The sequence below is a fragment of the Aythya ferina genome, assembly GCF_964211825.1.
Source record: "Aythya ferina genome assembly, chromosome: 16".
In the NCBI taxonomy this organism is placed as follows: Eukaryota; Metazoa; Chordata; class Aves; order Anseriformes; family Anatidae; genus Aythya; species Aythya ferina.
The window spans coordinates 14,840,875-14,853,549 of record NC_140315.1 but is presented as its reverse complement, the minus strand read 5'-3'; the positions used below and the strand labels follow the sequence as shown (position 1 = coordinate 14,853,549).

The 12,675-nt window shown below is 34.5% G+C and overlaps 1 protein-coding gene across 9 annotated transcripts in view; it reads left to right on the top strand.

Moving 5' to 3' along the window:
• The window catches only part of ZMYND8 (zinc finger MYND-type containing 8), an 80,287-nt gene that overhangs the window by 53,275 nt on the left and 14,337 nt on the right, over positions 1–12,675 (top strand). For all 9 annotated transcript variants that reach the window (XR_014698520.1, XM_084537845.1, XM_084537849.1 and 6 more), the window contains 6 exons: positions 287–342; positions 1,498–1,575; positions 1,972–2,087; positions 3,164–3,645; positions 6,017–6,157; positions 11,773–11,925. Coding sequence is in view for 8 of the 9 variants with exons in the window: in XM_084537845.1 (XP_084393971.1) it covers positions 287–342; positions 1,498–1,575; positions 1,972–2,087; positions 3,164–3,645; positions 6,017–6,157; positions 11,773–11,925 (1,026 nt within the window). In the remaining variant the exon portion in view is untranslated. The remainder of the gene's footprint in view (positions 1–286; positions 343–1,497; positions 1,576–1,971; positions 2,088–3,163; positions 3,646–6,016; positions 6,158–11,772; positions 11,926–12,675) is intronic.

The window sequence follows — 12,675 nt, the reverse complement described above, 5'->3', positions numbered from 1 at the left end:
AGTTGAGGAAATGATGCAACATGTTAATCACTTTACAGTGTATCAGTGGTGGGCAGGCTGCAGTTGGATTAAGGGAACACTTTAACAGCTTTACTGTATTTATTGGGAACATAATTGTTTGCCTATTTCTTTTACAAGTATGTATTTTGTGTATACTGGTTTTGCATTATCTTCTTAGATGTTCCCTTTTGTCTTTTAATACAGACTTTTAAAACTAAAACCTGTTGATTTTATCACAATTTTAGCATAAGTTTTCTTGGTTAAAGCATTTTTCTTGTTTCCCCAGGAAATCACAAATTGACACAAACAGCAAAAGTCATCATCAAAATCTGTGAGCATGAGGTATGTGTTCCCCAGCTAATTTGATTGTTCTATCTGTATTTTTAAAGTGGAAACACATTCCATTGCTAGTACTTGTGATTGAAATAATGTTTTTTGTTGTGTATATTACATAACTCTAATTTGCGTAGGCTTTCTTATGTTTAGAGATGCATATCCATGGCCTATGGAATGATTTTTAAAAGGGCATTGCTAAAGTGTCTTCCGTTAGGATATTCTCTCTATATAATGAAGACTTTCAATGGTGGGTGGTGGGAGAAAGAAGACATATGGAATCTGCACAGACACTTATCTTTCCAAATGAATGCTTGAGTTGGAAAAAGAAACACAGATTTTCTGATCTATAAATACATTTTTTTGTGTTTCATCTGCCGTTACTATATGGAAGTCCTATGAATAAGTACAGAAATGACTGCCTGTGTTTTTAGCTGATCATTTGCACTGATTTTATTTCAGTGGCAATTTGTAATGTTTTGCATTACAAATACTTGCTATTCTAAATGTAGTATATTTGAACAGTGTTTCATTTATAAATTATCTGATGATCTGACACTTTGTGCCAAGTGTTTTCCTCACCCCTGGGTTGACAGAGCAATATGCATGATATGCATTAAATTCTGAGATTGTATCTTCACAGAAAAAAAATGCATGTGTAACCTGAGCCTGGTTTCTTACATGTTTTTTGTAATCTGAATATAAGGAACAAAATATTTATTTTTTTGTTCTGCCTAAATTGCTATGAAATGAAATGCCCAATTGAGGTTATATTTTTGTGTCTGGAACAAATGATGATAAATCACAGAATCACAGAATTTCTAGGTTGGAAGAGACCTCAAAAATAATTCTTTATCACTGGAACAAATACATCAACAAAGCAAGAATATTTTTTTGACTGGAGTAAATGACAGCGTAGCACATAATCTGAAGAGACATGTAAAAATGTGATTAGTTCATTAGCTGGAAATGATACATTACAGCGGTAGAAAAAGATGGGTTTCTGTCAAAACAGTGTTGAGTTCATGACAAGTAATGGTTGATTTATGACCATAGAATTGTGGGAAAATTATGTTAGTAAATTTGATTAACTTTATAATATTTGTTAATCACACTTTAGGCAGTGTTTAAGCTACTAAATAACCATTTGTTCTTTCTTTTCAGATGAATGAAATTGAAGTGTGTCCGGAATGTTACTTAGCTGCTTGCCAAAAACGAGAGAATTGGTTTTGTGAGCCTTGTGTAAGTTAAGGGCTACGGTAGCCTAGATAATAGATTAAACAAAGTTCTCATTTGACTCTGACTTGTTATCCTCCCATTGTTTTCAACCTGTGGTGGTTACTGAGGAGTTAGTGAGTCAAGGAAAACTGCTGAAGTTTACTGAACCACTGGCTTGTGGTTGTGCATCATGCAAATCATGGTCCTCATGGAAACTGAAGCCCATTTAAAGATGTTTAGCTGTCAGATTGCATACTTCTAGTGAGAAATACCTGTTAAAGTTGTCAGCAAGCAGTTTGCAGCCTCTCAGTCCACAAATTCAGGATATTTGCTCATGGGTCATCTGTGGTACTTGCACTTAGAGTTTTAAAGGTAATACTGCTTGTATCTTCTTCATGTGTGTTTTACCTCTTCCTCTAGAGCAATCCTCATCCTTTGGTCTGGGCTAAACTCAAAGGCTTTCCATTCTGGCCTGCTAAGGCACTGAGGGATAAAGATGGGCAAGTTGATGCCCGTTTCTTTGGCCAACATGACAGGTGAGAATTTAACCAAAGGATGTTTTTGGCTGTAGTTAAAAAATTCATATTGTAATTTTGTGCTCTTGGAGTTTTTGGATTCTGTTTTTTTGAAATGTGACCCTGACAAGCTATATAATACTGTAGCCTATGCATTTTTGTAGAATGCAAGTCGTTTTTGTAAGACCTATATAATCTCACTGAATATGCACATTAATTCCTGTGACTGTGATTTTGTGCTGCAAAGAACTACAGTTCTTAAGGGTGGAACCAAATATTGTGTAAACACTACAGGAATGAACACACAACTGTGGATTTAAAAAATGGACAAAAATGATCTGTGTTGAAAATGCCAGCTTTGCTCTGAAAGGTATTAATTTTTCTGTTCCTGTGAACCCTCAGCTTAGATGGAGAAAGCCATGGTGAAGACTAGTTGATTTATAATGAATTAAAAATACAAATCCATATAGTTATAAAAACATGTGCTTTAAAGCTGTACGGGGCCATGAAACTATTAAGTCAAAGTTTCCCGAGCTTCCTTGGAAAGCAAAGTTTTAGAGTCTGGCTCATTTCATGATGAATAAAATCTTTCCAGTACTTGTTGGAGAGAAGCAATTTTTCCTCGCTTGGGGAGTTTGATTGCTCTTACATTAGGTGTAAAAATAGATTGTTATGTATTTAAGAATGTTATTTTGAAGTCTTTTTTTTTTTTTCCTGAACTGTGTTTTTCTGTTTCTCTGCTAATTATGAGCAATGGAAAGATTGTTTAGTAACGGTCATCTTACAGTTCCACAGACTATTTTGGTTAAGTATGTTTCGTCATACTTGACCAATGTTTATTCCTGTTTTATGTGTTACTGGGGAAGTGTAAGATAAGCTAGGAATAATCTAAGACAAGCAATTACTTACATACCACAGCTGAAGCACTGAGCTGTTAAAAGAAGGTGGAGGTAGGCCTTTGAAATTACCTGAGATGTGCATATCTTTATGACTAGGATAAAATAAATCAAAATTTGAAGAAAAATAATAAAAGTTGCCAAAGTCAATTCGCAGTGTGAAATGTAGTCATATCATCTTTTTTTTTTTTTTTTTAATAGGGCCTGGGTTCCAATAAATAATTGCTACCTCATGTCAAAAGAAATTCCTTTTTCTGTGAAAAAGACTAAAAGCATCTTCAATAGTGCAATGCAAGAAATGGAGGTTTATGTTGATAACATTCGTAGAAAGTTTGGAGTATTTAATTATGCACCTTTCCGGACACCATATACTCCCAACAATCAATACCAAATGTTGTTAGATCCTGCAAACCCAACTGCTGGAACTGCAAAGACAGACAAACAAGAGAAAATCAAACTGAACTTTGATATGACAGCATCGCCCAAGATTCTAATGAGCAAGCCTATGTTGAGCAGTAGTACTGGTCGTAGGATTTCGTTGACAGATATGCCACGGTCACCAATGAGTACAAACTCATCAGTGCACACTGGATCTGATGTTGAACAGGATGCAGAGAAAAAAGCAACTTCCAGTCATTTTAGTGCAAGCGAAGAATCCATGGACTTTACAGAGAAAAATACAGGTAAAAAAAAGAAGGGGGTACAAGACTTCTGCATGTATTTAATTTACTAGTTAGAATTGTTATGATTAGGAGATATTCTATTTAAAAATTGATAGCTCTTTTTCAAGGTGTTAATTAGCGTTCCCCAACTGAGTAGCTAAAATATGATAAAATTACAGTTGTACAGGCAGTGTAGATAAACAGAAATAGGAGCAGCAAATACAGAATTTGGACTTTTCAGACTTACAATGTAGTGAAAGACCAAACAGTAGCTAATTTTGTGTTGCTCATGCAAACCTTCCATCAAATTAAAATCATCACTATCTAACCCCTCCAATATGATATGTTATTTGAGTGTCCATAAAACTGCTTTTGTTGAAAGAATTTCTTTGCGAAGGAAATTGAATCTTTTTTTTCTTTAACTTTTGATAATGCTTTAAAAATTGATTGGAGATAAACTTTTACCAGTGCTGTATAATGGGTAGCTTAACTGCAAATAATTGTTCAGACTTAACATACAATTCTGCATTTTTTTGTCACATATTTTGGAGCAATAGAAAATTTCCAAATTGCTAATGGATTTTGGTACAGTTTTTGGCAGGGTCTAATTTTTCAGATTCCTTTTTAAAGAGTTTTTGTTTTTTTTTTGATAGTGGCATATAATCAAGTAAAAACTTGTAAAAACTTTGAAGTTTTCCAAGTTTCTTGATCATGGAAGCTGAAAAATAAGGGAAGTTCTAAAAGCTACATGTAAAGGATGGTTGAAGATACATAAGAAATCAGAGACTGGAAAAAATGGTTGAAGTGATAACAGTGAAGTTTCCTAAATTTTATTTTGCTTTGATATGATCAATATCATAGATTTTTTATTTTTTTTTTTTATGTTAGACTTGAAATTGTAACCCAAAAGAAGCATTAAGCTTAGGAAAAGCTTTCATATAAATTTTTCTTCTTCCTTTCTCTCAAGATTCACATACATTTTTTACACAGATTTTACATAAATCTTGAGAGAAAGCTTTTTTTTTCCTTCTAAATTTTTATTTTAGACGATCTGATGTTAAAAATAGCATTAGAGGAAGCTGTAGAGAGCTTCTTCAAACAAGTGTATGTAACTTATTATGGAGGTTATGTTGTGCAATAGAAATGCTTATTCCATTGTTCTGCAGTGTGTGTGCTGTCAAATAATTTCTTAAACTGACAACCATGAACACCAAATGGACAGTAGACCTGGCAGGTCATGGTTTGGGAATCTTATTTCTCTTAGTCCAAAAAAGCTAGGCTGTGAAATGACATTTGGGTACACGTTATCTTGTGATGGGATCCTGTACATCTTATGAAAGTGATGATAAAGTAACTCTGATGAGTTAAAGTGTATGAAAAGATATGGACATTTCAGTAGATGATAACATGTCAAAAGAAATAATTCATTTTATAGATCAGTTATCATGTATGTGTGTGTGTGCATCTTTCACACGAGGTGTAGCTTATAGGTGCTGTTTTCTGTCTTAAGATGTAGAGTTTTAATTAATAATGCAAACCATTTTAATTAATAACCCAAACCATTCTATGATTCTATGAAATATAGAATATCTGCTGTTCCTGAAAACAGCAGATATCACTACCTGTTAGGAATCTGAAAAAATATATAGACAGTCTTTTAGGCACTGGGGAACACAAATTGTTCAGCAGTGAGTTTAGAATGACAGTTTCAGAGCATTAAGCAGAGATTTAATGGACAACTCTTGCTGACAGGAGTTAAGACTTTCTTTTTAGGTAATGGCCTACAGATGTTTCCCTTTCTAGACAGATTGGGTGTTTCCAGAAGTTTGTTTTTGAAACATGACTTTGCATACATTTTGAAGGATCAGAGCGCAGAATTTTGCCTAAACTGTGTGTAAATTAGAATATCCTACTGCCTAATCTGTGAGATTTCATCAGTAATCTCCAACTGCACTGACTAAATTTAGTATGATTTGTGTTTTTAATTCTCTATTTATGTATCTATAAAATGGGCTAGTTTTATTTTTTTAAAATGTTTACCTACATACATGCAATAAAATAGATAGCAGTCAGAGTTCGTTTACATTTAAAATAGCCAAATCTCAAAAGTTGGAAACTTCACTGGAAACAGAGTTGTTTTGAGGTTAAACATTCATTTGGCCTGAATGGAATTAATAGCTGTAGTAACATGATTTTCCTTACAGTTTCTTTTTTTATTAAACTAAAGTATGAGACAGTTGTAAGTTACAGTGGAGATATAACATGATGTTGAAATTATTAAACAAAAATCCTTTCCCTGCTTTTAAAGGTTTAAAAGCTGTTTTGTCCCAGTGAGTATGGCTTTATTGTGATTATTTTTAAACCTTTCTTTATTAATTTTGTACTTTTTCAGCTTCTCCAGCACCCACAAGAACAGGTCAAGCAGGGAGCTTGTCAGGCAGTCCCAAACCCTTCTCTCCTCAAGCGTCAACACCAATTTCTGCTAAGCAAGAAAGAACTTCCACTCCAGGAAGCATTCTGAATCTTAATCTTGGTTAGTCTTGACCTTTGAAAGTCTAATTCTGTTACAGCTGAGTAAATTACAGTGGTGTTAATGTGAGAAAATATGAACAAACTTGATTCTACTTAGCTTTAAATGAACAAAGGGCTTTACATGTGGCACTTATATAATTATTGTTTCATCAAATAAGCTGTTCTTTTTTTGTTTTATAAATGGAATTAAAGTTCCTGTTATCATTTCTTTTTGATGGAAGGAAGTAGCTGAGATGATTTTTGGCTAACCTGTACAAATGAATGTTACTAAACAGTAGGTAAGTTTAAAGCTTTTAATAACATGAATATTGCCATTCTTCACCCATCAGTCTCTTCTGTGAGCACCTGGTAAAGTTTTCCTGTGTTTTTTAGGGTTTAGGATTTATTAGGGTTTCTCTTTTGCTACCTTCATGTCACCTCTTTGCTAACCATCCACATCTAGGAAGATAGATGGAGAAAAGGAATTAGCAGACATCTTGAAATTCCCTAAATTTTAGATTCTGAAATTTTGAAAGATGAAGTAGGAAAGTACTACTTTGGTAAAATAGTTCCAAAAGCCAAAGAGACGTAAATCACTTTCTTCAGTCATGCTTTGCTCCCAAGAGTATTCTGATTCAGTTCTGGCCACTTTTTTCATCCCTATGATATTACATGGAGAGACAGGATTCTTTCTCTTGGTCTTTGCCAAATACTTAAGGAAGGCTTGATCACAGCAAGCAGAATTTGAAATGCTTCCAGTGAGCTAGATGTAACTGTAGATACAAGCTTATAGTGTACTTTTTAGTGTGAATCCATCTGTGTGGACGTAACCATTACTTACTTTTGCTGCACTGCAGCTGTTTGTTGCCTTACCTGAAAAAAAAAAAAAATTGCATTTGGGAAAAAAAAATGTTAAGAAACATTTTTGTATTGAAATTGTTTGAGCCACAGGTGGGAGACATTAGTTGGAGCTTCGAGTATTTTGAATACATAGGGTGGAACTGAAAATCTGTTGTTGTTGTCCACAAGCAATACCATAAAAGAACAGCTAGTATACTTTTAGGTAGAATATCAAATATTTCTTCAGCTTTAGGGGAATTTCCTTTGCAATATATGCTGTTTGGTACTAGGTATGGAAAGGGCACTACTTCATTTGTTCATGTCAGCTATACCTGACATGGCTTCATCTGGGAATCCCATGGCTTTTAGATAAGATTAATTGTGTGAACAGGGATTCTTTGAAAAAACAAAAGTGAAAGTATAGAAAACAGAAACTTGTACCTTAAGCAGCCAGCTTAAGGGCTGTGTGATCATCCTACAGCAATATTTCAGCAATAAGGAAAGACAAATATTGGAAATGAGCCATCAGTTCTTCCTGGTAGACTGGCTAAAGCGAAAAGTGCAGGTGTGAATGATCAAACTATACACAGATTGCTTGGAAAAATGTGTTAATTCCAGGTTTATATATATATACGCCTGTCTTTGTGTATTAGAGTCAGAAAAGATGAAATAAAACTTTGACCCAATAAGGAATTATATTTTTCAGATGGGCGATGAGAAAAACTTACTTGTTTTCTTTGTACTAATACCTCAGAATTAATGAGACAAATTGGAAAAACAGATCTTCTCAGTGAGACCTCCTTCTGGGCTAGATAAGTTTGAAATGTGACACTTCTTCCATATTAAGATAGAGGCTCTGCTGGGTAGATATTATAGTGTCTCTTGTCTATCTTTCCCCTTTTGGCCATCTTTTCCTCTATTTATATCCTGCCATATAGTGATGGTAACTCTTTATTTATCAAATCCTAGAGCAAAGCTTTCTATAATTTTTTTCTTTTATTTATATACATATTATATACATATATATGGCAAAATTAAAAAAAAAAATCAACACTCAAATTCTTTCAGTGTGAATGAAAAAGCTTTGTGAGTGCTGATTTCTTTTGAAATTCTATCCTTATCATGCCTGAAAGGAAACTGCACGTCTTGAAAGCTAACTGTAAACAAAACACCTTACTGTAAAACCCTAAGATGTAAGCTGGCAATGCTCCAGTAAAATCATGATTCCAAACTACACTAAGGAAAAGAGGTAAGTCCCATACTTCATTTCTGACACAAAGTTATTTAAGCTGTCCTTGGAAATTGATGAGGGAAATTCCACATTATTCCTGGTTAAACTTTTTGATAGTTTCATTACTCTTTCAACCTCACGTGAATATCCAATCTAAATAATGTTTGCTGGAAATAGAGCACATTATTCTAGTTTGTTCCTGACCATGGAGAACCATGGTCGCTATCACCTTTTAGGCAGCTTTCTCTACTTTAAGGAGGAAGGCTGTTAATATTTTTTTCATGTTTCATCTCTCCAAAGGGAATTTTCCCCCTTACATAATATTTTCTAAATTGATCTTGTCTCTTTCCTATGAACCACCTCTTGTTTGCACACTTTTTTTTCCCTGTGTGTTTATATTTTTAAGTGCTCCAAATGGAATGATGTGTTATAATTCATGTTTTGCATAACTCAGAGAACCAGTCTTTAAGTCAGGAAGTGTTAGGAAGAGTTTCTAATGACACTTATGATGTATTGCTTCTCCAGTAGCATCACATTGAGTCATACTTACTATACAGCAGTCAGGTCGGTTTTTTCCTCTATTCTTCTTTAGCCAGATACTCCTCATTTTATGAATGGGTCTTTGACACCTCCCCCTCTTCTTAAGTGCAGAGTGCAGAAGAGCTGTAGCTTAACAGCAATTAGAACTATTAATTCAGCTTCTTTGTTTCAGAAACACTCTGCAGTTTAAAAACATTTTGAACTGTGGCCCCTTTCCTAAAAAAGGCAGCCTTCATTTCTGTCATCTAAGGATGAACTACTGTCATCATAGTAATTAAGGAAAACGTTGACTAGAACTGAGTTTTAGAATAGTGTTTTGATGTTTGAGGTGAAGTATCCTCCTATAACAACGCACCTACCTGGTGATAATGAGATCTCCTTTCCTTCATTTGCTTCTGGGAATGTCAAAATAAGAGTGAAGCTCCAAAGTTGGTATTTTTCACAGGTGCTGTCTACCATATGTCCAATTAATTTCTTTTTTTAGGAGGATGTGTGAATTAGTTCAAAATCTACTAGGGACTTAAACTCTAATCAACAATGCATTTTTGTAGCTTGATAGGGGAAATAGTTTTCTGCGTTCCTTTGCTATAGTACATGTATCATATCGTTCCATTCCATGAAAGCAACTCAGCGACAGGACATCCTTTTAGTATTGGGATAATGTCTCCCCTGCATATTCATACATCAATTAAGAACAAAATACGAGACTGAAGGGTGTTATTCTGCTCTTATCTACAATAGCAATAGGGAAAAAAAACAACAACTGTTTCTTTAATAAGCACTAGAGCTAGATGCCTTATTTGTTTTGTCATTGTAGATGAAATCCATTCAAAGCTCTCCAGTGTGATGAAGTATCTTGAACTGCAGGTTCGGAAAATTAACAGTATCTCTTTCATCACAGAAAAATTAACTTTTACAAATAGCTTGTCTTTCCAACCTAAAAATCAATGCAGCTGTAATTTGTATTTTTGCAAAGAGCTACCTGTCATCAGTTAAGATGGAAGTTAGGCCGAAATCTCATTTTTATTTCAGCCCCTCTGGGGTAGATTATGGAAAGCCAGAGTTTAATTAAGCTGTGACTTGTGATTGTGATTTTACTTAACTTCTTTAGTAGTCTGCTTTTTGTCATTCACTTTCTGTCCCAGTTTTTTGGCATAAGGGGATTTTTGTCTGCCTTTATTTCTGCAGTGAAGCCCCAAACAAAAGTCTGTGTTCTCTTGCTGGCAGAAAAAAATATTCTTAAGACAGTACTAGATTACCTTTGGTTCACACTGCAATAATTTACTGTAATTCCTTTGTGAAATATTTTCCAAAGTTACAAACTGGTATACTGTATATCATGCAGAAAGTTATCTTCCTGAATTAAAATTAATTTCAAGACCATCTCTTACAGAAAGTTAAAGGTCAGTTTTTATCAGTCTATAAACACACAGGAAGGAGAAACCTAGTTCTAACACAAGGAGCAAATTTTTCAAAAATACTTAAACGATTTAGGGCCTTTATTATTTTCAAAATTTACACCAAAAGTGATGGAGTTTGTGGTATGTTTGGTCTTTTGCAGTATGAAAATGCCACATGAGGACTGTGAAATTCAATATTACTTTTAGGATCATTTCACTGGGGCTAGAAAATATGACTGTGCGTTAGATTATTTAGTCTGAATTTGTGTATGCTATAATGCATATATATATATATATATATATAAAAATAAATAATCCAAGGTGATCCAATATATAGCCTGTATATTTAGCTTGTGGGATTGCAGCACATAAGTTGCTGCCTCTCTCTGGGAGGAGATGGGAAACTGCTATTTAAGCAGAAAAGAAAAAGTGCATCAATACTTGAATGGTTCCTTCTGCACCTGCTCTACATGTAATACAGATTCTGTTTGCAGCCCTAGTGGGAGGTAGAGTGGCCAGCCCAACTATGACACCTGCATTGCAGAGCTTGAGGCACTCTATGATGGCTCTTCAGTGTACCTTAAAGTTGAGCTAAAACTCATGAGGAACGTTAGAGCAGAGGAATCATTGGCTTAGCTCTTTATTTCACTTTCCTCTATGAATTGTTCATCCAAAAAATGTCTTGGAGATGAGTGGGTTTTTTGTTGTTTTGTTTTAAAGTAAAATAAGAATACTGTGATATCTTTAACTTCTGTGGATTGAAATTGTAAATGAAGTAAAAATGCTCGTTGTGCTAGTGTTGTCTTGTGTCTTCTCAATGGCCTCTGTGGATCTTACTTAATCCTACGATGAGCCAATTCAAGGAGCTAAAGTGGCAGAACCTAATTCTTCTCTCCATTCCATCCACCTTGTTCGTTTCCTCTTCCTCCTGCCCAGACAAGCAACTAATTCCAGAGTGGTTTGGTGTTCTGAGCACCAAAAGGAAGCGTCCCCATTGCTAGCAAAGAGTAAATAATAGGACTGTGGAACAGAAGTAACCTTTTTTAAAAACTGGAGCAAAAATGTGAAACTTAGTTGCTAAGACAGTTTTAGCCCTACTCTGCTGACAGATCTGTATATTTCAGTCAAAATTCTCTTTAATTGTATTGGAGAGCTCAAGAGAAGATTTTGCTGGCATATATTGAAAAAATAGCTTATTAAATTTATTACTGTATCTGGTGTAACAACCCATATGACTTATCTTTTAAATTCTAACTCATGTCTACAAGGATAATTATTATGTAATTTTCTCTGTGAAAATATACTAATAGCAGTAAATAACAATAGCTTAGTAGAGCTGCTGTTGGGCAACTTACTCAATGATAATTTCTTGATAATTTAATGTTGATGGAAAAGAGCATCCGTATAACTTATGCATGCAGTTTGCATGTGAAATATGTAGCATCAGAGAGGAAGAGTCCGTTATTTTTAGTGGAGTCATTTTAGAATCACTGTTTAGCCTGTAGTTATAAAAGAAATGAAACATGTTTCAGGTTGTGTTGTTACTCAGTAAAATTTGTCGTACGTGGATAACGATCTTTTTTCTTTTTGCAAAATATTTTTCTTTGATCCTTTTTCTTTTTCTAGATCGTAGCAAAGCTGAGATGGATCTGAAGGAGTTGAGTGAGTCAGTCCAACAGCAGTCCACCCCTGTGCCACTCATTTCACCAAAACGACAGATACGTAGTAGGTTCCAGCTTAATCTTGACAAGACAATAGAGAGCTGTAAAGCACAACTTGGTGAGTATACCACTTGAGGAAATTCTGGAGTTTAAAAAGCATTTTCAAATAGTAAAACTTTAAATATTTTATGCATTAACACAAGAGTAAGAGGGTGTTAGAGCTCTTAAACACCAATAGAATACATTGAACTAGTTTAACTTAAAATAGCGAGACCTTACATTTCAGATTTTAGCCAAAAATCTTTCATTCTTTCATCTTTTAATCTGTTTGTGAACCATTTTGTTGAAGATAGTATAGCAGAATTAAAGTCTTTCTATTTGCTTTGTAAATAGAAAAATTGAAAAACTATACCTAACTTAGGTTAGCTGCACAAATTATTATATCCAGTCGTACAGGAGCTGTTAAAAATATAAGCATAGTCTAGCAGTTAATTGAAGATTTTCTAGGCACTAGAGAATTACAGATTCTTCTCACAAAAATTATGCTGTCTAAAACTGATTGTGCTGACATGTGCGGAGGTAACTAATCAGGTGAACAGTGCTACTAATTTTAGGGTGGTTTGTTGTGGATACTAATTATTCCTCTTCATATTTGTCAGCATTGGCCCAATATCGAGCAAAGCTACAGCTTGTAGGTAGTGGGGGAAAAACAGTGGAAGCAGGGCTGTTGAATCAAATAAAAATAATTGGAATACGTGGAAGGTAATTCTTACACATTTTGATATTGAGATAGGGAACTAAGGGAGGTGCTTATAGCTTAAGGACTGACAGGGTAATGGTATTTATATTCCTCGTTCTACGGAGGGAA